Genomic DNA, 20,600 nt, shown 5'->3' with positions numbered 1-20,600 from the left:
AGGATAAACCCTCCTGCAGCACCACGTAATTGGATGTCATGTTGTGTGTCACTGCTCTGTCACCATAACACAGGAGGAAATGTGGCTCTCCAGTAAATCCTAGACTGACGGTATATGCAAGAAACATTCAAGAAAATGAAGGTACTCCTAAAAAAACCCCAAACCTGTGATGTCTGAAATTAATTTGGATTGCACATCACTTCAGATGTGAGTCCTCCCTGCAGCTTAACTGTAAATAGCCAAAGACAACATGTACTCTAGTGTGCCACAGAACTGAACTTTTTAGATACCTAAAATCCTGGCGTAACAGCAGCTCTGTTATGTCTTGGGAATGAGAACAATGGCTCGGGATGTTGACTGGTCATACGATAAACTTCGATAATCCAAGCAGGTTACATTCAAGTAAACTAGGTTTCAGATGGTCAGATAAACAGAGGAACATCTACTGATGGCACACAGTTCCAAATGAAGAACCAAATCTGGTTATCTACACTTGCTTCCCATTAGGTCCCAAAACAACTTGCCATGGGAAAAGTGTTTCATACAGAAATGAAGACAGATATGCAATTGGTTTTAGAGTCTTTCATGGAAATAAACAAAAGGAGATAAATACCAAAAGATAACCTAAAAGCCTTAAAAGAAATAAAAATACTGTGCTTGTACCTTTGTTCTGTAGCCTTAGGAAAGTCAGAAGAGGCCTTTACCAGCAGCAGTGGTAATCTTCACATCTCAAGTGAAATGCCTTTTAGTTAAATAGCTGAAACACAGCATTCATTATCCAAAATGGCAATCAGTGAAATTATTGAGGGGGAGGGGAAGGGACCCTGTCTTGCAGGTTCAGTTCATCCTTTTCACTTCTGCAATATCTCATTTTAACTGTTCTGGGTACTGAAGCCTCCCTTTCCCAATTAACTTTGTTGAAAAAGAAGAATGAACCAAAAATCTGTCCTTTCAGATCTTTATATGGCAAAAAGTACACAGGAGACGCAAGCCCAGTTTTTAAGTCTTTTCCAGGTTATCTTTTGGAGCAGCTGTATAGCAAGGCAACAAGTACTAATATAAGCTAGTTTTCTTCATGATCCTCAAAAATTCTTGCTCACTTACTTCTCCATCTCCATCTCGATCAGCTTCATCAATCATTTCCTACAAAACACATTGTACATTTGATCAGGCACTGGACTCTAAACACAAGACCTTCTATTCATTAAAACAACAACAAATCAGAAGCACTTCATGTGAAAACATAACTATGTATTTGATAGCTCTTTGTATTTCTGACCTCTCGGCCCTTTTTGTATAGGCATAAATTTCCACCCAATCCTTAGGGGCTATGGGATTGGTCTGTGCCTGTTAGAAAAGCTCTAGCAAATTGGAATTTACCTGAAGCTCTTCATCTGTTAAATTTTCTCCCAGCTCCTTGGCAACCCTTTTCAAGTTTTTGAATGAAATTTTTCCTGTCCCATCATCATCAAATAATCTGAAAGCTTTCAAGATTTCTTCTTTTGAATCCTTTTCACTCTAAAACAAGAGTAAAATGTACATTAATTAGAAAACACCTGCCACCGAGATACTCTTCAATATTTTTTTTATGCTGTCACAAGAATTTCTATTAAGAATTCCTACCATTTTTTGCGTCATCATAGCCAAAAAGTCTTCAAAGTCAATGGTGCCGCTTCCTTCTTTGTCAATATCTGCTATCATTTTCTTAATTTCTTCCTTCTTTGGCTCAAAGCCTAAAGCGCGCATCGCAACCTGTGCCAAAAAACAATTCCGTTAGGAGGCCGCCAGAATTACAGTGTCATCAGCTGCACTAAAGCTTGTTTAATTTCCTCATCCAAAACTGTAATAATAACTCACTGCAATGAAAATATCTTGATATATCTTACCAGCTTGTTTCATCTTTCCAAACAGTAATAGTGTAGGTTTGATATCCTTAAGACTCAGACCTATTTTCTCTTTAGATCCATGTGGAACGTGGATATATTTCTGAAGCTAAGAGAAACTTTTTGTGTCCAAATTAGGCCAAGGTTCCAATCCACATAGTTCCTAAAGGGACTGGATTATCAAAATGGGACTTCAAGGGAGGTTGGAGACCAGGGATGTGATGTTGTTCCATTTGAAATTGAGGGCAGAATGCCTGTTAATTTTGACGGGTGCAGAATTACATCAGTTAACTTACATAATCCAGTACACAGAGATAGAAGAAATCCATATGCATAGCTCTTGGCACTTCTGGCTAGGTGGTGGGGAGGGCGGAGCAGGAGGGGGTAGGAACTGACAATGCTCCCTAAGTGTCTGAGCCTCAGCAAAGCAAAGAGTTGACTGCTGTGCTAGTTGAGGAAAAGAAAAGCAAACTTTCTGAGCCTTACAGAGCCCAAGCAAAGTATTACTGTAAAAACAGTTGTGTAAATTATTGTACAAATGCTTAATATTAACATTGTTTAAAACCAGGCTCTGGCATTTCACTAGCCTAGAACAATTAGTTTGCTACTTGGGTGTTTATTAGTAATTTCACAATCCTGGTGTACCAGATGATTACAGCGTATTTAATTCAGAGATTGAAGTTTCAAGAAAACATAACTAGAGGAAGATTTGAACTGTGAACATTCATTCTTCTTATGTGCTCTAGTGGAAATCAATCGTTAATATTAGGCAGAAATTTTCTCGCTGAACACTCTTCTACTGGAAGGTGCCAACCCACCAGAAACTCAACATTTAACTGAAGTGTTTTCTGACCAGTTTCTTGCGATGGGACAACTGAAAATGTTACGTTTTGTCTTTCAGAGGGGAACACTTTCTGTTGTAAAATATCCATTATTTTGAATTAATTTTGAAAAACACAGCATTAAATGGTTGATGCTAAAATGTTTCAGTCCATTCTGAGAACTGTATTTTAACATGTATCATCTGTGTTCAGAGAACACGCTTTCCTTAACTAAGGGTAAGTACTTCCAAATAAATCCTGAGATAAGCCACAGGCTTAGGTAACTCATGCTTCTAGGTTACGTATGCAGAAATTGAGGCAGAGTGTGTGTATCTGAGAAATCAAGGTCAAGGAGATAATTAAGATAAAAGGTTCACGCTTAAAAAAAGATAAGACACGTAAAAATATAGGGAGAGAACTGAAAATAATCTTCTCCCTTGTCCTACTGTGTGTATGCATGCGTGCACACACACACTACCTGAATTGCTACTAAAATGCAACTCAGATCTCTGTTTTGTTCTTCCTTAAATTAAGAAACAGGAAATTTTTGGATTATGTATATGAAAATATGGTTGTATCTTTCCTGAATATGTGCAAAATCTGAGTGTTTAGTTCTGAGATGAAGAAAAAATTTGATATGCTGACATTCATCCCAGAACAACAAAAGTCCACTTCCCAGAAACAAGATCTTAGCCAGTCATGAAAATTGTGTACTGTGTGTACCTAAACAGAGGAACTGTTTAGTTCCTCTAATGCTCAGATATTCAAAGCTATCTGACCTACTGTCCATGTGTTAGAGAAGCCTGTCTGCTCTGAAGTATTACATACTGAGCTTTCTCACGTTAACTATGTAGTACACTCCAAATTCAGTCATGACAGCAAGCCATTACTCTTGTCTGTACTCCAAAACTATTTTAAAATACTTAGGGCCCGACAAACAGGAATTGCAGCTACAATCTTGAGACCATTTTTCCATCCAAGAAACAAAAGCTTGAAAACCTTCAGTTCTTTTATGTCGATGCTTCCAGATCCATCAGTATCAAACAAATCGAAAGCTTCTCTGATCTCCTGCTTTTGGTCTTCTGTAAGTTCAGGTTTCAAGCCACTTTTCTTCCGCTGGGCTGTACCTAAGCCAGGTTTTCTATAGTTGGATGCCTTCAGAAAGTGAAGGAGAGAAAAGATAAGAAATAGCTCACTCCAGGGAAAATTCAAAACACAACTAAATTATAAATAACAACAGTAAAGCTGTAGCAGAAGTGAGAGACATTCTTTGCTTCAAGTGGTAGACACTGGGTCTCTGTGCTTATTTTCTTACATTATTCTAGAAAGAAAACAAGCTGAAGACTTTGCTACTGGGGAATATGCATTTGGACTTCATGGTTTCTCTTTTAAACAGAAAGATCATCAATTAAAGGAGTAATGCCAGAAAAACAGGTGGGCAGCCTGAAAATGAACACTCCACTGAGGTCACCAAGACCCTCTGCACGTCCTGCTGGTTGCTTTGATGTGTCAGGAGTGGTTTCACCTGGAAAACAGGAGTAAATCATCCTCACAGCTAAAAAGGTTGGTTGCATAGGGTCTTGACTGTAAGTGGGACTCAAATTCAGCCACTCCTCAAAGTCAGCACTGAAATGGGGTGTCCGAGAGCATCAGCTCTGTTGGAGCAAAGTTTAAAGGGAGCTGCATAGCTCTAGCCTGCCTGTCCACCACCGAGCTGTGGTTCTAGGTAACAACATGCTGTGGCAGCAGTGAGATCAACACAAAATCTGTCCCATAAAGAGAACTAATCTGCTTGTGCTGAGCTGGTGCATTATTATCCAGGACACTTCTGAGACACTCTCCCCCTCCCACTGAGCAGCAAAAATATTTTCCTCGAGTATAGGTTTTCTTCTAAACCAGCAGCAGACAGATTTTAGTCCTCCGGTCTTCAATCTGCACAGATTAATGGGAGGAAGGGCAATCCCTCCCACCCCCAACTTTAACTGGTTGGACTTTATAAAAGTAAATAAATACCAAGAAAGGAATTTGTTTTCTAGCTACTGCTGTGCAGTCTCTTAAGTCTGCTGAATTGTTAACCATTTTTGGATCTGTCTTTTACATGCCCAGTGTCTAACACAGAAGATTCCATTTTGTTGTATTCGGAAATGAAATTTCACTTTTTAACATGATTTGTCCCTCCCGGGTTGGACTGCAAACCAATCTGTCTGGCACACCTCTGTCTTCTCCCTGCTATTAACACAGGCATCAGATTTTTACTACTTCTGTTCTACTCTGGGAGAAACCCATGTGAGACCTCTTCCTGACCATAAAGAAAAATATACCAACACGCTACCTGAACCTCTTTTCTTGCATCCTGCGTATGCACCTACAAATCTGGTGAAAACGTTCAAGATCCTGAAAAGTAGCATACACGTTGCTTCGTGTTCCATTTACTTAAAAACTTGAGTTGCTCAAAATCCATTTTTATCTTTCAGCTTCTCGCCTGGCCAGTGCCATTTCAATGTGCTACAGGGGACCCAGTGAAGCGGAGGAGGTCAGTAAACTGCGCCAAAATTAACCAGGCATATTTCCTCCGGCTTACCCCACACCCTGCAACGAGGTGACGGATTTTGCGATTCCCGGTGTTTTACCGGGGGTGTTTTTCCATAGTGCCGAGGGTTTTTTTGGGGGGGTAGGGGGGTCTCCTTTCCCTTTTTGGCCGGCGTGTCGACTTCCGCGTTGTGTGAGGAAACCGAGCAGCACAGACCGTCTCGGCAGCCGCCCGCGCGGTCCCCGCAGCCTTAGAGCCCAACGGCTGCCGGCCCGCCCGAGGCCGGGGATCGAGCAGAGGGCTCCGGGAAGGCGCCGAGGAGGGGCTCGGCGGGTAAGCGACGAGGGGAAGGGGAAGCCCGCGGCGAAGGGAAGGACGCTCACCATCGGGACCGCCGCTCCAGGCTCGGCCCGCTCGGCCCCGCCGCTCCTAACGGCCCGACCCGAGCGCACCCACCGCCGCACGCAACGAACGCGCTTGCCGTCCAATGAGCGAGCCGGGCGTCCCGGAGAACCCGCCCCCCCTTCCCTAGCCCGGGCCAATGGCAGCCGGCGGGCTCGTGATGTCAGAGGGGGAAGCCCCGCCCGCTGGGTCAACAAACGAGCGGCGGCGGTGTCCTGGCAACGGGGCGCGCGCGGCGGCCGTTGGCGGCGCGCGGCGGGGCTGCCCGTTTGCCTCGCCTCAGCCCATCTCACCTCAGCCCGGCCCGGCCCGGCCGCGGGGAGCGGGGCCAAAGGCAGCCGAACCGGTGAGAAACCAGCACCCTGCCTGCTGTGGGGACGGCTGGGGGCCTGGGCCGGCCCTCCAGCCTGGTTGGAAGCGGCCGGGCCGCCGCCAGGCCCGAGTAGGGCAGTTGCGGGGCGGCTGCCGAGCGGCCTCGGCTCCTGCCGGGGTGCCCGCCGCGAGGGGCGCGGGGCTGGTTCAGCGTGGGCGTTTGGGTTCGGCTGCACTAATCTAGGAAGCTCTTTCTCTTCCGAAGTTACTGATAATAGTGCTGGCTCCGAGGTAGACCAGGTAAGTCGTGACAGTTAATCTGAACACTCGGTAGTTTAGTTGCAAGCAGAGAGTTTTCTACCCGTTTCCCATTGATTGTGCACCAGTGCTGGCTCGAGACAATGTGTGCGCATGCATACACGCGAGCAAGGCTTTATTGACAGCATTTCACAGAACTACATTAATTTGGAAGACTGATCTAAAATTTTGTTGTTGAGGAGCTGTAAGACAAAGCGAATAATAAGTGTTTAGCATACCTCTTCTATCCCAGAGTTTTTCACTTCAGACCCCTAAAACCTGTGCGTATAAACATAAACTGAACCTAAGGTCAAGTCTTATTTCGCTTGCAGAGAGGGGTGATGAGGCAGGCAGCAGTAGGTCAGCCTGCAGGTTGGCTCAGCACAAGCAGTAGTTGGTGTCTCACACACACATGGCCGTCCTTCACTACTACTTTGTTCGTTCATTCTCTGGGATGCCTCCTTCACTTTGCTGACCTCACTTGTGTTTGACTCCGAAATGTAATGCCACTTGACCCTTTACCTTTTCCACCTCAGACTGGATGGAAAAAGAGGTGGGGGAAAAAGAAGTCAGGGGATGGGGGGATGAAAAGTTGAATTTTGGGTCTGCTGTATATTGGTTCCTACAGCATAGGATAGCGTGGTGTTCTTGCTAAAATAACACGTATAAAACAAAAGACGGGGGGGGGGGAGTATCACAAAATCCTAAATCACACATGCCAGAGGTTGTGCAAGCAATGAACTAAAAACATTCTTTCCTGTAAGTGCATGCTCTGCCTTCATCTGGTTTTGCAGCCAAGCTCTGGGTCCATTTGGTTCACATTTATGGATCTGCAGGAGTACAGGCTGGTGTCCAAAATGAAGCTACAGTTTTGAAGTATGAGTTTAAGCTGAAAGTAAGGGGCACATTTTTCAACTTAAATTTTAGAGAAAATTTTAGCTATGCAAGTTGTAGTTGGTTGTGCTGAGGTTTGGTGAAAGTGCACTGACTTGATAGAAGGTGCTGGACTAACTCTAATCTGTCTCATAACCAGTCTTGGTTTTGCATTCGTTGAAATAAAAATGCCATTCTAATAGGACAGTGGCTCATATTGCTGAGCTGAACCCTCATTTGGGACTGACTGGGGAGTAAGAAGTTCACTGAAAAATCGGAACCCCTTTCTCACCAGTCCTTCCATAGTTGTCTCCCATCCAAACTGCATGGCCTTCTGCCCAGAGCTATGTGTCAAGGACCTCGGTAGTGAGAGAGCATTACTTGGCCTTTCAGCATAGCTAATTTAGCTCTTTCCTAAATTGTATGAAGAGAACCACAAATTGGTTATTTTTCTTTCTATCAAAACAAGAGCAGGTTGAGAAGTGACCATTACTACTTGAAAACTGCTTGAATTCAGAAACAGTGATCTCGGAGGAAAAAAAAAGAAAACAAAAAAAACCCCCACCAAAATCCAACTGAAAAAACACCAAAAGCGATTGTCTTAGTAAATTCTTAAGAGAAATCAGATGGGATGATGAGTTTTGGGGAGAGTGAGGGAAACATGTTTCATATTAGATTCCATGATCCAATGGTTATTATTTAATTGCTTCAATTTTTTTGTTTGTTCCTTTCAAAACAAGCTACCTGCAATATTAAGCTAAGGATTCCAGTTAAGAAAAAAGAGATGATTATTATTATTATTATTATTATTATTATTATTATTACTGGAAGTACTGATATGGATACATAGCTTGACTAGACCATTATCGCAAGACATTGCCAAGAAAAATTTCCAGAAAAACCCTTAAGCAGGTTGGATGGAGGTTTTTGGATGGGCATTCCCAGTGCAGTTTTAAAGTCAAAAGCACCTGCTTATCTAAAAGTCCTTTTCTTAAATTGTTGATTATGGATAACTACAGACTGAAACAATTTCTTGGTTAATGATTCTTTTGGTACTTCAAGATGTATCTAGTAACTGAAGGGAAAGTCTGTTGTCAGTTTGGGCTAGACTAGAACTTCAGGTCTGTCAGCATGTAAAAGTTACTTCTGACTGCCTACTCTGCTTTTTAAATTCACACTTTGTCTTCATTTGAGATAATATTCAGATGGAGTTTCACTTGAGTGGGACAGAAAAAGAGTTTTTTGGATTTGGAACAGCTATGCAAAGGGACCTTTAGGGAGATGAAATAAATTATTTGAATCTAAGCATAAAAGGTTTATGGCTAAGGGTTCTTAATTCCTGGTGTGTATACTTTTTCATTCAAAAAAGAAAAAAAAAAGGAAGCTTTAGTTTAATCCGTGTGGTCTGCCACAGGACTGTGGTGTGGAAGGGATTTCAAGGGAAAGAAGATTTATTTTTGGCATGTTAAAACTGAGTAGTAGATCAAAACTTGGCAGTCTTGGCAGTTTGCTTTGTGAGGTATGAAGAAGTGGCATTCCTTTTCGCGCACATTCAGTGAAGTATTGATGTGCTAAATGGAATAAATTGAATTGGAATAAAGTTTGATTATGTTTTTCTAGATATGAATGTTAAAAGTCAGTGACATAACTATCGGTACCAAGATGGATCTGTACGGAGCACTTCTGTTTTGCACATAATTGTCCATTCTGCTCTAATGAACTTTTCCCCTAAGTAAGGCAAATAACTGAAATTCCAGATAGCAGTTCAGGAGGGAAATGGTAGTTCTATACAATCTGCAAATTCTATACAATACACTGAAATTAAGAGCACTTTACTATCTGCCAGCAAGAAAAAATTCTGTGGTGTTTTAGCAATGCACCATTTCAGCAACTATGTGCATCGATGTCTCATAATAAGTGCACGGGATGAAGAACTGTTTATACAGAACGCCTCACAGGAGAGCTGTGTTCAGCGTTAGATTGTTAATTTAATTGTTGGTGATATATGCCCTGGAGTGCTGTGAGAATGGGGCAATAAGTCTGTGTTCTGTTCACAGATGCTGCCTGCTGCCCATGGCTTTCCGGGATGTGAATGCAAGAAGACATATTGGACTTCAGCAACTCTCATCCTTAGCGTTAGCTGGAAGAACATTATTGGGGCCAATGAAATCATGTAAATTCATTGTGGATGAAAGCACCAACCAAAGCACATTGATTGGTTCTGCTGTTAGACTGATTGAAAGTTTGGATTTAACTAGCGCTGCCGGACAGCTTCTTAATGAAACCATTCAGGCACAAAACAAAGAGTTTAAGACTGGGATGAGTACCCTGTTGTTTCTCATTGGTGCATGGAGCAATGCCGTACTGGAGTGCCTCCAGCAGAACGTTCCTGTTTCAGCAATAGTATCTGTGATGTCTAAGGGCTTGAACTCTTGCTGTGAGAGAGTCCAGTGTCTTCAAATACCAATACACGATGTAAATAAAGAGCTATGTTCTAGCAGTGTTAGGCCAAACACTTTTAAAAGCAAAACTTGCCAAATTGGACACGACAGTCTTCTAAATCCTCAGATTTTCCTGTATTTTCAGAAAGATATTTCTGCACCAGAAGAAGTAATTCCAATAAGTTCTTGTTCCTATCAAGAAGATGATTGTAATTCTAACAAGTGCCTGGTTTCACCTTTGGCTGGCTTTGGTTCAATAGCTTCTCTTGTCAAACCAGCGGGTGACAAAAGTACATCTGTGATTTCTGGAAGTGGTGTTACCACATCCCGCTGTAACAAGTTAACCCATAGCAGATACTTCAGCACTCTAGGAAAAAGCCATTTTTCAAGTCAGCAAGGTAATTTTCAGGGATACCTTTCAGGACAATCAGCAGATCCATGTGAATGTTATGGTTTAGGACACCTGGCAATGGCTCTGAGCCATGGAAATCAGGCTAGTGTGAAACTGTTACAAAGCATTGTTGCGTACCAGCAAGAGAGAGCAGAATGCAGTGGCTCTTCCCAGTTTAATATTGCAGAAATTGTGACGTGTTGTTTACTGGGCCTGCCTGAAAGCTATTCTTGTGTCTCCCCAGGCTTTGTCACGTTAGTATCATCAGAGCAAGCCACAGTTATCAAACACTTCAAAGACAAACCCCTTCGGATTCTGCTAATGGATGGTGACCTAACTGAACAATATCGTCACTTAGGTTTTAATAGACCGTGTAATGTAAGGACCATACTGGAGCATCCTAGCCTGTGGGAAGGCAGAGCAGGGGACTTGTGGCTAAGCAGTATGTTAGATATTCTGATAAACTTTGAAGTAAACTTGGTTTTGGTCAAAGGAAATGTGTGCAAAAACTTAATGGAAAGATGCATAGCAAACAGTATATTGGTAATTGGTTTTGTGACTCGGGATGTGTTGCGTGCCTTTGGGGAGGTCACCAGCGCCCAGCCAGTGACATACCTCACCCAACTGAATGCATCTTGTGTGGCAAGTGGAGCCCAGGTGGAGCTGTGGAAGGCCTGCGATGGGCGTGCAATGGATCTGGGTGAGCTTGTGCCGGTCAGGATAAAAGTACAAGGAATTCCCCTGCTCACGGCCGTGCTTACCACCGCTGTAGCTTCGAAGATGCAGCTCATTGAAGACCAGTTCTGGACTTTAGTGTATAGACTCCATCATGCTTTAAATGACAAGAATGTTTTTCTTGGTGGTGGTGCAGTGGAGCTCTTGTGCCTTAGTCACATTCAGATGCTTGCAGAACAGCCTTTACAGCCAGCAAATAAAAATGCTGTGAAAGAGTTTCACAATCCTTGGCTGGCAGCATCTGTGACAGAGTATAAATCAGTTGTGCTCCAAGCATTAGCAAGCGGCTGGAAGCAGTATCTTGCAGTGGTTATGTGTAACACTGCAAAAGCTGCATCGGAGTTGGAAGCGTGTACCACAGTTGATCATCACCTCAAAAAAGCAGCTGACTGTGGCTCTCCCTCAGCATATATATTGAAAGAGTTTAGAAGAGGTGATCTGCTCAGGGGTGGTTCTGGTCCCTTCACTGACCACGGAGAGGGTTTAAAGGTTTATGACAATGTTACAGCCAAGACGGAGGCATGGCGGAGAGCTCTAGACTTGGTGCTACTAGTGCTTCAGACAGATGCTGAAATTATCACAGGTCCTAAAAGGAATCAGCTATTGAACTCACATATGTCAAGTGAGTTTATGTTTTTATAGGACTTGCAGGCTTTATTTATAAGTCCATGAGTCAGTGGAAGAAGTCCAGGTGCAACCTACATTTCTTCATAGTTTATAAAGCAAACATTTAGATTTGGTTATGACTTTAGAGTGTAACAGCGGAAATCAGAATGTGAGACAGTCACAAGGTAAATATAATTTCCCATTTCTAGAAGTGGGGGTTAATTAACAAACAAAAATCATTTGTGGGCTTATCTCCAACCCCAGCCATGCATTTCTAACTAATGATATTGTCTGTATGGATAGATTAATCCAGTCAAACTGACTAATCTTATTTAGCAGAGCAGATGTGCAGTTCTTTTTTTCATTATAGTGAGGAGCACTGGGCAGGTGGGTACTTGTCAAGTCTAGCTGGGGAAAAGTTTGATTCCTTGGATATGCTTGCGTTCTGAACATGTGCTGCCTGTATTAGGTATTTGGACTTGTGTTCTGTAAATTATTCTTGTTTAATGTCTTTTAAGGTCTTCTAAAGAAGGGTAGGGATTTCTTACATACCATTGGCATACTTGTGTTAAATGAAAGAATATATATAACGTAATCAATTTTTAGTTAATATCTTGCTCTTAATTTCTGTAAGTTGCAAATGTAAGATTTAAAGTTGCAATAATGAGCGTTACATTTTACACTGTGAGAATGTATTAGTATATGCTACTTTTGCATATTTATGTGGGCTATATATCTCCTATTTTCAAATATATACTCTTTGGAATTTCTGTCGTTTTGACATAAATTCAGGCTGAATCCTCCTTTTTGGTATTACAGACTGGATGTATCTCTACACAAAGTTTTCTTTTACATTGCGAGTTGGATTTTTAGGTTATTTCCTTTGGGCTCTTTCAGTTACCCTTGCAGAGAGGAAAATGTTGTTTATGTTTTAGCCGTTGGCTAAAAACTGAAAATGAATCTATCATGATGATTGAGGCAAGGCATTTTTACTGTGTTTCAGCACTTAACATTTGAAAGCAGATCCATGGAGAACTGGCACTTTGTTGTAAGAAAGAGGTGTGTAACCATGGAGATATTTTTTCTGAACTTGGCATTCCGAATCACACTTAAAGTGAAATGTCTCACCAGTCCGGTGAAAACAGCACGGAAAAAGGATGGAAATGGTGATACCAAAGCGGATCCTTGCTTTTAGGAACTTTTTCATTAAAATGCTAATGGCCGGTGGTACTTGCATTAAGCACTTCTTGTGATTGCTGGTGCTGATGTCAGACGGTCCTTTTGTGGTGAAAGCCAAGAACTGGGGTGGGCTAAAGAGTGTTTTCTGACATGTGATTTGGTGGAAAGGCAGACAGAAAGCGAGTGGTTATTTTACTGTTAGAACCTTCACTGCTACTTATTTACTGTCTTAAGTGGATGTTTTTTCTTCTGGACTTATTTTCCTTGCTGTATGTCCTCACTGCAGAAGACATCTTGGAGAAGAGCCATCAGCTGCCTCAAACCCCCATGACCACTAGCAGTCCCCCAGTCAACTCGTACTGAGCCTTAACACAGTTCTCTGTCTCAGCGCCCTGTTGGAGTTGCCCTTTCCTCCTGGGAAGACCCTTCCCTCTACCTGTGCATTTCATGGTGCCTAATTGCAGGGGGCTTGAGTTAATGAAAAGGAAAGACAGTTCCTAAAATGCTTCCCATGTGGTGCTAACACTTCAGCATTATATCCCATTATCATTGTCAGTAGATATTTCACAGTATCTGATACTTTTCTACCTCCCTCATGTCCTCCAAATTTTTTTTCTTCCTTTGATGTCTTCATCCCCATAATATATAATTCCATAACCTACAATGCATTCTGCTAAAAATAGCCCTTTTTGAGACTTGCTTACAGCTTATGGGTCTCCATAGCTGGGAGTTTCCTGGAGAGGTGGGGTAGGCTACTGAGGTTCTAAATTAACCTTAAGCATGAGATGAAATCGGGATCCTTATGAACAGCTTTTGAGTGTTGAACTGACCAGAAGCCCTAACTTCATTTTTATGAAGAAAAGACTCCATCTAAATACATTTTATCCTGGAGCTTTCTTCTATGCTAATATATATTGTATGAAATTGTATACTCGGATCTTTCATAAAGCTGTGGTTCACACTAGGTGAATAATTGATATATTCAGTATATAAGGAAAAGAAGGACAGAGATAATGAAATTCATCCTCAAATATGGTTTAGATACATATAGGTATACATGTGTATTAAAGTAGTGTTACACAGTATATTTTCAAAGGTTTCATTCTCCTTGCTGAATTGCATATTTTTATTTTTATAGTTGTATTTTATTCGCGCGTAACTGGAAGGCTCTTACGGAGGTTAAGGGAGCATATTAATAGCAGTTGCCTTTTAGAAATATGAGAAAAACTTTTCTTTGTATAGAAAACTATGTTCATAGTATTTAGCCGTCTCTGACTTGAAACTGTAAATATTTTGGTTTTCTAACAAACTGCAGGATTCAGTGGATTTTGGCAAAATCTCATCAGTACTGTAGGGGTTTATAATTTTAATTTGAAACAGTAGTTCCTAACAGCATAGGGATCTAGTTATATTCAAGTTTTGATCATCCTGCAGTTATATTTTCATTATTAATCAGTTGGCAAGTGATGTTTAACTGCTTGGCCACACCCATGGTGTACTAAGACATGAGGGAGAAAGAGTTTGGTAGATCAAAAGAGGCAGAAGGAGCTAGTGGCTCTTCGGTGGAAAAGAAATGGAAACGCAGCATATAAATAAATATATAACAAACTCTGCTGCTCTGCAAGTGTTTGCAGCTCGTGTTTGGCTTTATACTGTTTTTCTTGAACCTCCTGTACTGAGCATTGCATAATCCCTGTTCCCAAGAAAAGATCCAGTTGCACTTTATTTGAATAATAGAGTTAAGTGGATTATGGAAAAAGTGCATACATGAATTGTATTGAGGTGGTCCAAACATCTATTTATAGGACTCTTAGACACTGAGAGCTGACGCACCAAATGTTCAGAAAATCCAAAATGATGTAATTTTTCCAATCAGGCTTTTAAAAAGCACATAATGATAGATTTAAATATTGTGATGCAGAGGTTTTCTAAAAAGCTGTCAGACATTATATTTTGATTATTTAACACTTGGTTTTCTACAGGCCAATGAAATGGAAAATCTTATAAACTAGCTAGATACTGTATCCTGGATTACTTAAAATTATTTCTTTGATATGCATAGAAGATTAACATGCATGCTGTCCTCAAGGCATGCTCCTTCTGCAGTGTGAAATACAATATACACATGTGGCTTCCTCAGCTTCAAATCTCTCAAACCTCTTTGCAATATAGAATGGAGGTCCTGTGCGTGTCTGCCATGGCTCTCAGCGCAGGGAATGATTTCAACAACTGCCATGGGCGATTTCAACTTCTCCCGGGGAGAGGCTCCTCCTAGGGTACACAAAGGCTGTTTGTGTAGAGTATGATGTGATGGAAGAGCTAAGCTTGTACATGCCTGGGAAATTGGGAAATGGCAGAGATTTTAGGGAAGTGATTGTCCCAAGGAGTAGGCAGCGCCTCACTCCCTGCTGAAACTCTGTGCTAGTCGGGTGCCTCGTTTCTCCCTTGCATCCAAGTATCGTCATTCCCGGCTCAGTCCTCCTTCTCTTTAGGGCTGATGCCATCTTATTTAATGTTTATAAGGCCAACTTCTTAGGCCTTTCTGCTCCTTCATGATTTCCTGAAATGTGGTAGAGGTCTTAATCATAGCAGCAAGACCCTTGTCCCAAGCTGGGCTAGCCTGGAGGACACAGCCTGCTTGCAAATACTGGACCCATAAGGACTGACAGCCTGGTGATCAATGTTGTCAAGAGGCATCTGATAGTTTGCCAGCTACCAAATATGCTGAAAAAAATGAGCTAGGAAATGTAGGAGGCAATGGTCCTGAGGCAGGCCAAGAAATGACTGTGGGAGGGTGGAGGCTGGCGAGGTTAAGGTAGTTATGGAGCAGGAAGGGCTGAAGGAGAAAAACCTGAGCTTACAAGAGAGTTGGGAGAGTTGAGACAGTTTAATTGCATTGACTGACTTGATATCCCAGGCTGGGGCTGCTGAAGAGGCTGGGAGGACATTTCCCTTTTTTAGGGGAGGGAGGTAGAGACAGGGGATCTAGTCTAGGAGAAGAGTTATAGAGTGACAAGAGATTTTCAGCTCTGCTCACAAGGATGAGGTGACTGGTAGACCTGAGTTGCCCATCAGTTGCAGGAGGACTGATGTAGAAGGTGCATCTCCCTGAGGGGTGAGTTGTCCTGTCAGGGGAGACAGGAGACGCCTGCCAGTAAATTGAAGATTCTCACTTTGGTTCTTGTGCTGCTTTGAATAGAGAAAACCAAGCATAGGCTTGGATGGGGAACAGCCAAGGTGCTACCACTAGCATCATGTTTATGCTGAGGTATTTTGAGATGTGTCAGCTGTAGCTTCTGAGGCTGTAGTAGAGGTTAGCAACAAGAAGGCTAACAATGTAGATTCCACATGCTAGGTGAATGAAATAAACCCCTGACCTTTACAGAAGTGTGCCCATGACAAATCTGAGTTAATTCATGGTTCAAGTGTTTGTCACCCTCACTCTGTCACTTCCTATATATACCTTTATCTTCTAATAAAAATAGAGCTTTACTGAAACCAAATTTTACTAGTGTATATCAGATGGCATAACCACAAGTATTATAGAGGTAGGAATGTGCTATAGAGCACTAGCTAGTGAGAAACTGGTGAGGTGTGTTTTAGTTGTACTGCTGAAGTTGCTTTCCTAGCTGTATTTCTCTAGAGTTCACGGTGCAAGTAGCACATCAGGGGTTACTGGAAGGAGGTTTGTTGTGTTTTTGCAAAGCCCAGTTTTCTGGAGTTAGGGTAAATGCTCTATGTCCCCAGCCGCTGGGAAGCCTGTCAGCTTTCCTTGCATTTCTTTTCAGTATTTGAGAGAAAACTTCATCGTCCCAGCACAAAGATGTTAGCTTAAATCCCAAAGGCAGAAAGAAGTCTTGATTATAGGGTTTTCCTCAAGGGTTATGTCTACTGTAAAGTGACCCATTAGCATCATCAGAAGATTTATTAGTTTCTTCGCCTTGCTACAGCACAGTGGCTAAAGAAAAGAAAGAGCAAAGGAAGGAGAACTGGGACGGTCTCTGTCACAGATGAGTTCTGCTATAGCTCCTTCTCTTCCCTTTGGACCTTCTCTGTAAATTCTCATGTGGAAAAACTGAAGTAAGAATAAATTGTGTGTGTGCATATATTTAGAGAGAGGGATGTGTGCGACTGGTGCTCGCAGCAGGCCAAACATGCTACTAGGGCATGCAGCAGGTGTCAGCTTGCTGCCCCAGCCATCCCACCCGTGAGCTCTGTTACCCTGACTGCCCGCTGCCTTGGCCGGCTGTGAGCTGGCTGCCCTGCCCTTCACCTGCCCACATGGGGCAGGCAGGGACTGGGGAGCTTGGTGTCTTCCAGTAAAAGCAAAACTAAACCTCCCTGAGCCAGGCAGTCTGGGATCACGAATAAAAGGGGTTGTTTTTAATCGAGCCAAGATGGTTTGGAATGGCTTGGTGGGAGGATACAGAAACAGACTATTTGCGATGTTCTTCTGGGCTGCCCTATCTCCATTTCAGTTTATCCTGGGAAAGATTCAGATATGGGAACTTTTTTTTGGAGGATTCAATGTTTTTAAAAAATCTGCCTGCTGTCCTGTGCTCTTCATTCAGGGAAATAACATGGTTTGCTCTTTAGCTTAGAAACTTCCCTTTTCACATGTTGAGGTCTGGAGTTAGTGAGACTAGAAATTACCCTTTGCTATTTTACTTTAGGAAACTGATACAAACTCACACAATATATTTTTGAACAATGTAAAATGACACTAGCAGCTATAAATTTTATATATCTTCTATACTCTCCAAGCACTCCTAGGCCCCCATAAAATGTTTCTGGGTGGAGTTAGTAGTAGTATTATCTAATTGAATAAGAAGCTTACTCTGGTGTCTGTGTATGGAAGCTGCCTAACCTCTTTATTTCCTTTTGAACTTCTTGATTTATTCCTGCCAGTGTTTGTTTTAGAACAAATGTTCTCAGCATGCATCTTGCCTAGCGATGTTAAGAAGTTTCCTTGTCTAAGGCTTTCTGCAGTGGATCAAAGTAACTGGGGATCTTGCAGCAGGCCAGCATCAAGAACCGATCTCCTTCTATGAAAAGCAGGTCGGCTTCCCATAACCAACTCAGGCAGGACATCTAGAGGAGTTGCACTAACTCTAGCAGGTAACAAATGAAGGAAATATCTCATCATTGATTTTTTTTTTTAAATCTTTTTTGTGTTTAAACTCCATAACACCCTGCTATATGACAGTGCCATACCCAGCGTGACAGCTGGTGCTTCAAGGATGCGCTTGCTGTTGCTGGAACCCACAATGTTGCCAGGACTGCTGTGCACAACAGGCACTTTTGGGAGAACCTTTAACAACAAAGACTTATTACCAGCCTTACAATTTGTATAAGGCAAACTGACAGGGAGTGTTAAATTGTTCAGTTGTTGGTTAACTTCCAGAATGTGACCATCCATGCTGCTGTTTCTACAGATATTTCCTCAAAGTCACTTGTAGAAGTGTAACTTTCTGATAGCACTTTGAAGCAGAGGGATTATATTCCAGTTTTATCCCTCTCTCCCCGTAGATCAGTAATTTTTTAAGATCAATTCCACATCGATACAGTTAGAGCATAGTTTGTATGAGACGAATTTGGAAAAATCAAAAAATCACAGACTAAATTCTGCCACTTGCCACCAGCATTGCTGCATTAATTAGCAATTTATTGCAAAGTTGCAAGACCAAGACCCTTTTCTTTCAAGATGGTGTGTTAACGAAGTGTGAATAGATCCACAGTCTTAAAGGGCTTTTTCTTTGTAGATAACATTGCTCCAAGAACTAATGTCCACAGGGATGATTTCAGCACAGTTGAAGGGAGAGTGAGAACAGCTCAGGTATGTGCACAAACTAGAGACTGGTTTTGATTCTGAATGGTGGAAGGAAGAAAAGAACACACTGCTCCATCTATTTTGGCTTCCTATCTGTTTATTCCATTAGTAATATTCATTTCTTTAGACTTCTGAAAAACACCCATAGTGGTGTCTTTTAGCTGCATTTCAGTGATGGTTTGCTGTGAGCGCTGGGATTCAGTTTGTTGCGTTACATTTCTGAAAACTTTATTTTTTTCTGTTTTTCCATTTTGAAAGATGCAGTTGCATTTGTGGCTGTCCATGTGTGCACGGTTTGCAAACTCTGGACTGTGTATTCCACAGTGCCCAGCAGAGCTGAAACTGTTATGTGCATTACAGTAAGCCTTAAGAACATCATCTGAGCTGGAACCTTATGCAAGTACTTCTGCAGGTCCTTACAATGCTCACGATACTTGCAGATACAGCAGGGACTGGACAGGAGTGTGTAATCAGAGGAAAGAATGTCTGAGGTGCAAATGCACTTCTGTTCGCCTGCAAGCACTCCCTTTTCCAGGCATGTAGCGTGCATTTCAAGATTTTGCAGAGGAATAGAAATAAAGTTAACAGTCACATGTCTGCAGTGTTGAGTACTTTGGTGGCTTCTGAAAAGCCAGTTTTTCTTAGAAGGGAGTTTCAAGCTTTTGCTGCTTGAAGACATTGCCAGTGTAAACTAGTCACAGCGAAGCTTCCGGCAGACTGACTAACGTGTGATCTCTATGGGCCAAGTGTTGACCACAGCATTCACCATCTCCCTTGCATTAATGCCTTTGAGCTCAAAGCACTGAATCCCCACAGAGGACATGACAGGGAACATCCTGAGCCGCCGTGCAGAGGGACGGTACTTAACAGCCTGATGGTTCAGCAGGGCCATGCAGAAGAGTGATCAGTGAATTCATCAGTGCAAGGATTTGCAGACAGAAACCCTGCATTGTGGCTCTAGTAGTGTACAGAGCAGTCGCTGGAATAGGGAGCTCACAGAAAACCTGTACAGGCTTCAGTGCCAGCTGCGGTGGTTGAGAGCAGGAGGGGAGGGAGTGACAGGGCCTTCCCTGTCACACATAGTGCAGGGACGGACAAGAGCAGTTCGGGGAAGAGGTGCTTCCTTGAGTAGAGGGGAAAAAATAGTTCTCTAGCTTCTCCCGCCTCATCAGGCTCCCAATGGCAGTTGGGGAGTGGCTTCATGTCACGTTTAATCCAACTCCAACTTCACCAGCACCATCCATAGCAGCCACGTGTTCCCATGATGATATATGTTTGAGAGGAATCCTAGTGTGCTGTTCAGAGGGGTGGAAAGAAAAGCTGGGCCATGATCATGCACAGATGGTGAAAGAGCTCATGGGAAGTGGGGGAAACCAAGGCCTGTACTTGGTTTCCCTGCCTGGCAGAGATTCAACACAAAAGTAAAAATCTCTTTAGATGGAAAGGAATTCTTTCCTTGGGGACCAAGTGCTGCTCCAAACAATAGGATTATTTTTTAATTATTGCAAGAGTATAAAAGATAGCATGTAGTTTTTATTTAGAAGTAATGGGAAGACTGGTCCCTGACTGTCTTGTATTTCAGCTCAAATCAGCAGATTGCGGTTTAGTGCTATTTGCAACTTTTGTTGCTGTGTTGTGAGACCAAATATTTAACCAGTGTTGCAGATTTGCAGAGATGACTAAAAATAACACAGTTGGTGAACTGATTTATTTCCAAGGTGTAATCTGAGTCGCTGCTTTCACTAACTAAACTTAAAATAAAACCAAACAACAGAAAACCCCTATTTGTTAGTACTGGAGAGCCAAAATAACTCCAGAGGAGTTGTATAAAATAAATTTTATTTATATATCTATATATATACATACACATTCTAGAGCAGAACAGACACAATTTCTCAGTTAGCAACATTAACGTGTAGTCTAGTCATACAATCCTGAACTAGGGCAGTTAATCCATTCACCTCCTGTTTATGTCAAAGAAAAACATCAAAATACCTCCTTTTTCAGAATAACTATTATCAGTAAATTCTAACTTTGTCCAACAACAGCCTTGTACAAAAAGAACCCCTCCAGTAAATTGAAAGGAAATATGTCTTGTTTTGGGTATTAATTCTTGTATTTCATTTGCTGCTCTCTGCATTTACAGTTCTGTCTGTGGGTTGCAGCTCAAAGATCCGCATATACCACGCACATACTGTTTCAGGGGAAGCAGTCATGGGTGCAATTACATGTGTATAATTCTATATCAGTATAATGTCTCTGATTCCTACAGTGATGAAAATTAGACAGTACACCTGCAA

The 20,600-nt window shown here is 42.1% G+C and overlaps 2 protein-coding genes across 8 annotated transcripts; one reads left to right on the top strand and one right to left on the bottom strand.

Moving 5' to 3' along the window:
• Nucleotides 1-196: 196 nt before the first annotated feature.
• LOC104316785 (uncharacterized) lies at nucleotides 197-5,751 on the bottom strand. Its single transcript, XM_069797600.1, has 5 exons — nucleotides 5,618-5,751; nucleotides 3,704-3,859; nucleotides 1,624-1,752; nucleotides 1,381-1,518; nucleotides 197-1,143 (listed from the first exon to the last, which is right to left on the bottom strand). The coding sequence occupies exons 1-5, from the start codon at nucleotides 5,618-5,620 to the stop codon at nucleotides 1,054-1,056; spliced, it is 516 nt and encodes a 171-aa protein (XP_069653701.1). The 5' UTR covers nucleotides 5,621-5,751; the 3' UTR covers nucleotides 197-1,053.
• Nucleotides 4,859-20,268, top strand: BBS12 (Bardet-Biedl syndrome 12). 7 transcript variants are annotated; one of them, XM_069797315.1, is made up of 3 exons: nucleotides 4,859-4,990; nucleotides 5,179-5,303; nucleotides 9,176-20,268. In XM_069797315.1, exon 3 carries the CDS (start codon nucleotides 9,192-9,194, stop codon nucleotides 11,325-11,327), a length of 2,136 nt encoding a protein of 711 aa, XP_069653416.1. In that variant the 5' UTR covers nucleotides 4,859-4,990; nucleotides 5,179-5,303; nucleotides 9,176-9,191; the 3' UTR covers nucleotides 11,328-20,268. The 7 variants fall into 7 exon arrangements, 6 of the variants coding, with proteins under 6 accessions (XP_069653416.1, XP_069653572.1, XP_069653245.1 ...); XM_069797471.1 differs by having other exon boundaries at nucleotides 4,937-5,080; XM_069797386.1 differs by lacking the exons at nucleotides 4,859-4,990; nucleotides 5,179-5,303 and adding an exon at nucleotides 6,414-6,798 and having other exon boundaries at nucleotides 9,176-9,957; nucleotides 10,195-20,268.
• The last annotated feature ends 332 nt before the right edge of the window (nucleotides 20,269-20,600 follow it).

The sequence above is a fragment of the Haliaeetus albicilla genome, chromosome 1 (genome assembly GCF_947461875.1).
Source record: "Haliaeetus albicilla chromosome 1, bHalAlb1.1, whole genome shotgun sequence".
NCBI classification, from domain to species: Eukaryota; Metazoa; Chordata; class Aves; order Accipitriformes; family Accipitridae; genus Haliaeetus; species Haliaeetus albicilla.
The sequence above is the reverse complement of the archived record's forward strand: the minus strand, read 5'-3'. Positions and strand labels throughout refer to the sequence as shown.

Bases quoted from the DNA above. Each gene is read 5' to 3' on its own strand.
- LOC104316785 (XM_069797600.1), bottom strand. The intron at 1,753-3,703 runs GTTTTCAAGCTT...TTTTTGGCACAG, and splicing joins TCGACATAAAAGAACTGAAG to GTTGCGATGCGCGCTTTAGG. The intron at 1,144-1,380 runs GTAAATTCCAAT...TGTGTTTTGTAG, and splicing joins TAACAGATGAAGAGCTTCAG to GAAATGATTGATGAAGCTGA.
- BBS12 (XM_069797029.1), top strand. From the start codon at position 6,749: ATGCCACTTGACCCTTTACCTTTTCCACCTCAGACTGGATGGAAAAAG. The intron at 6,799-9,175 runs GTGGGGGAAAAA...TTCTGTTCACAG, and splicing joins CAGACTGGATGGAAAAAGAG to ATGCTGCCTGCTGCCCATGG.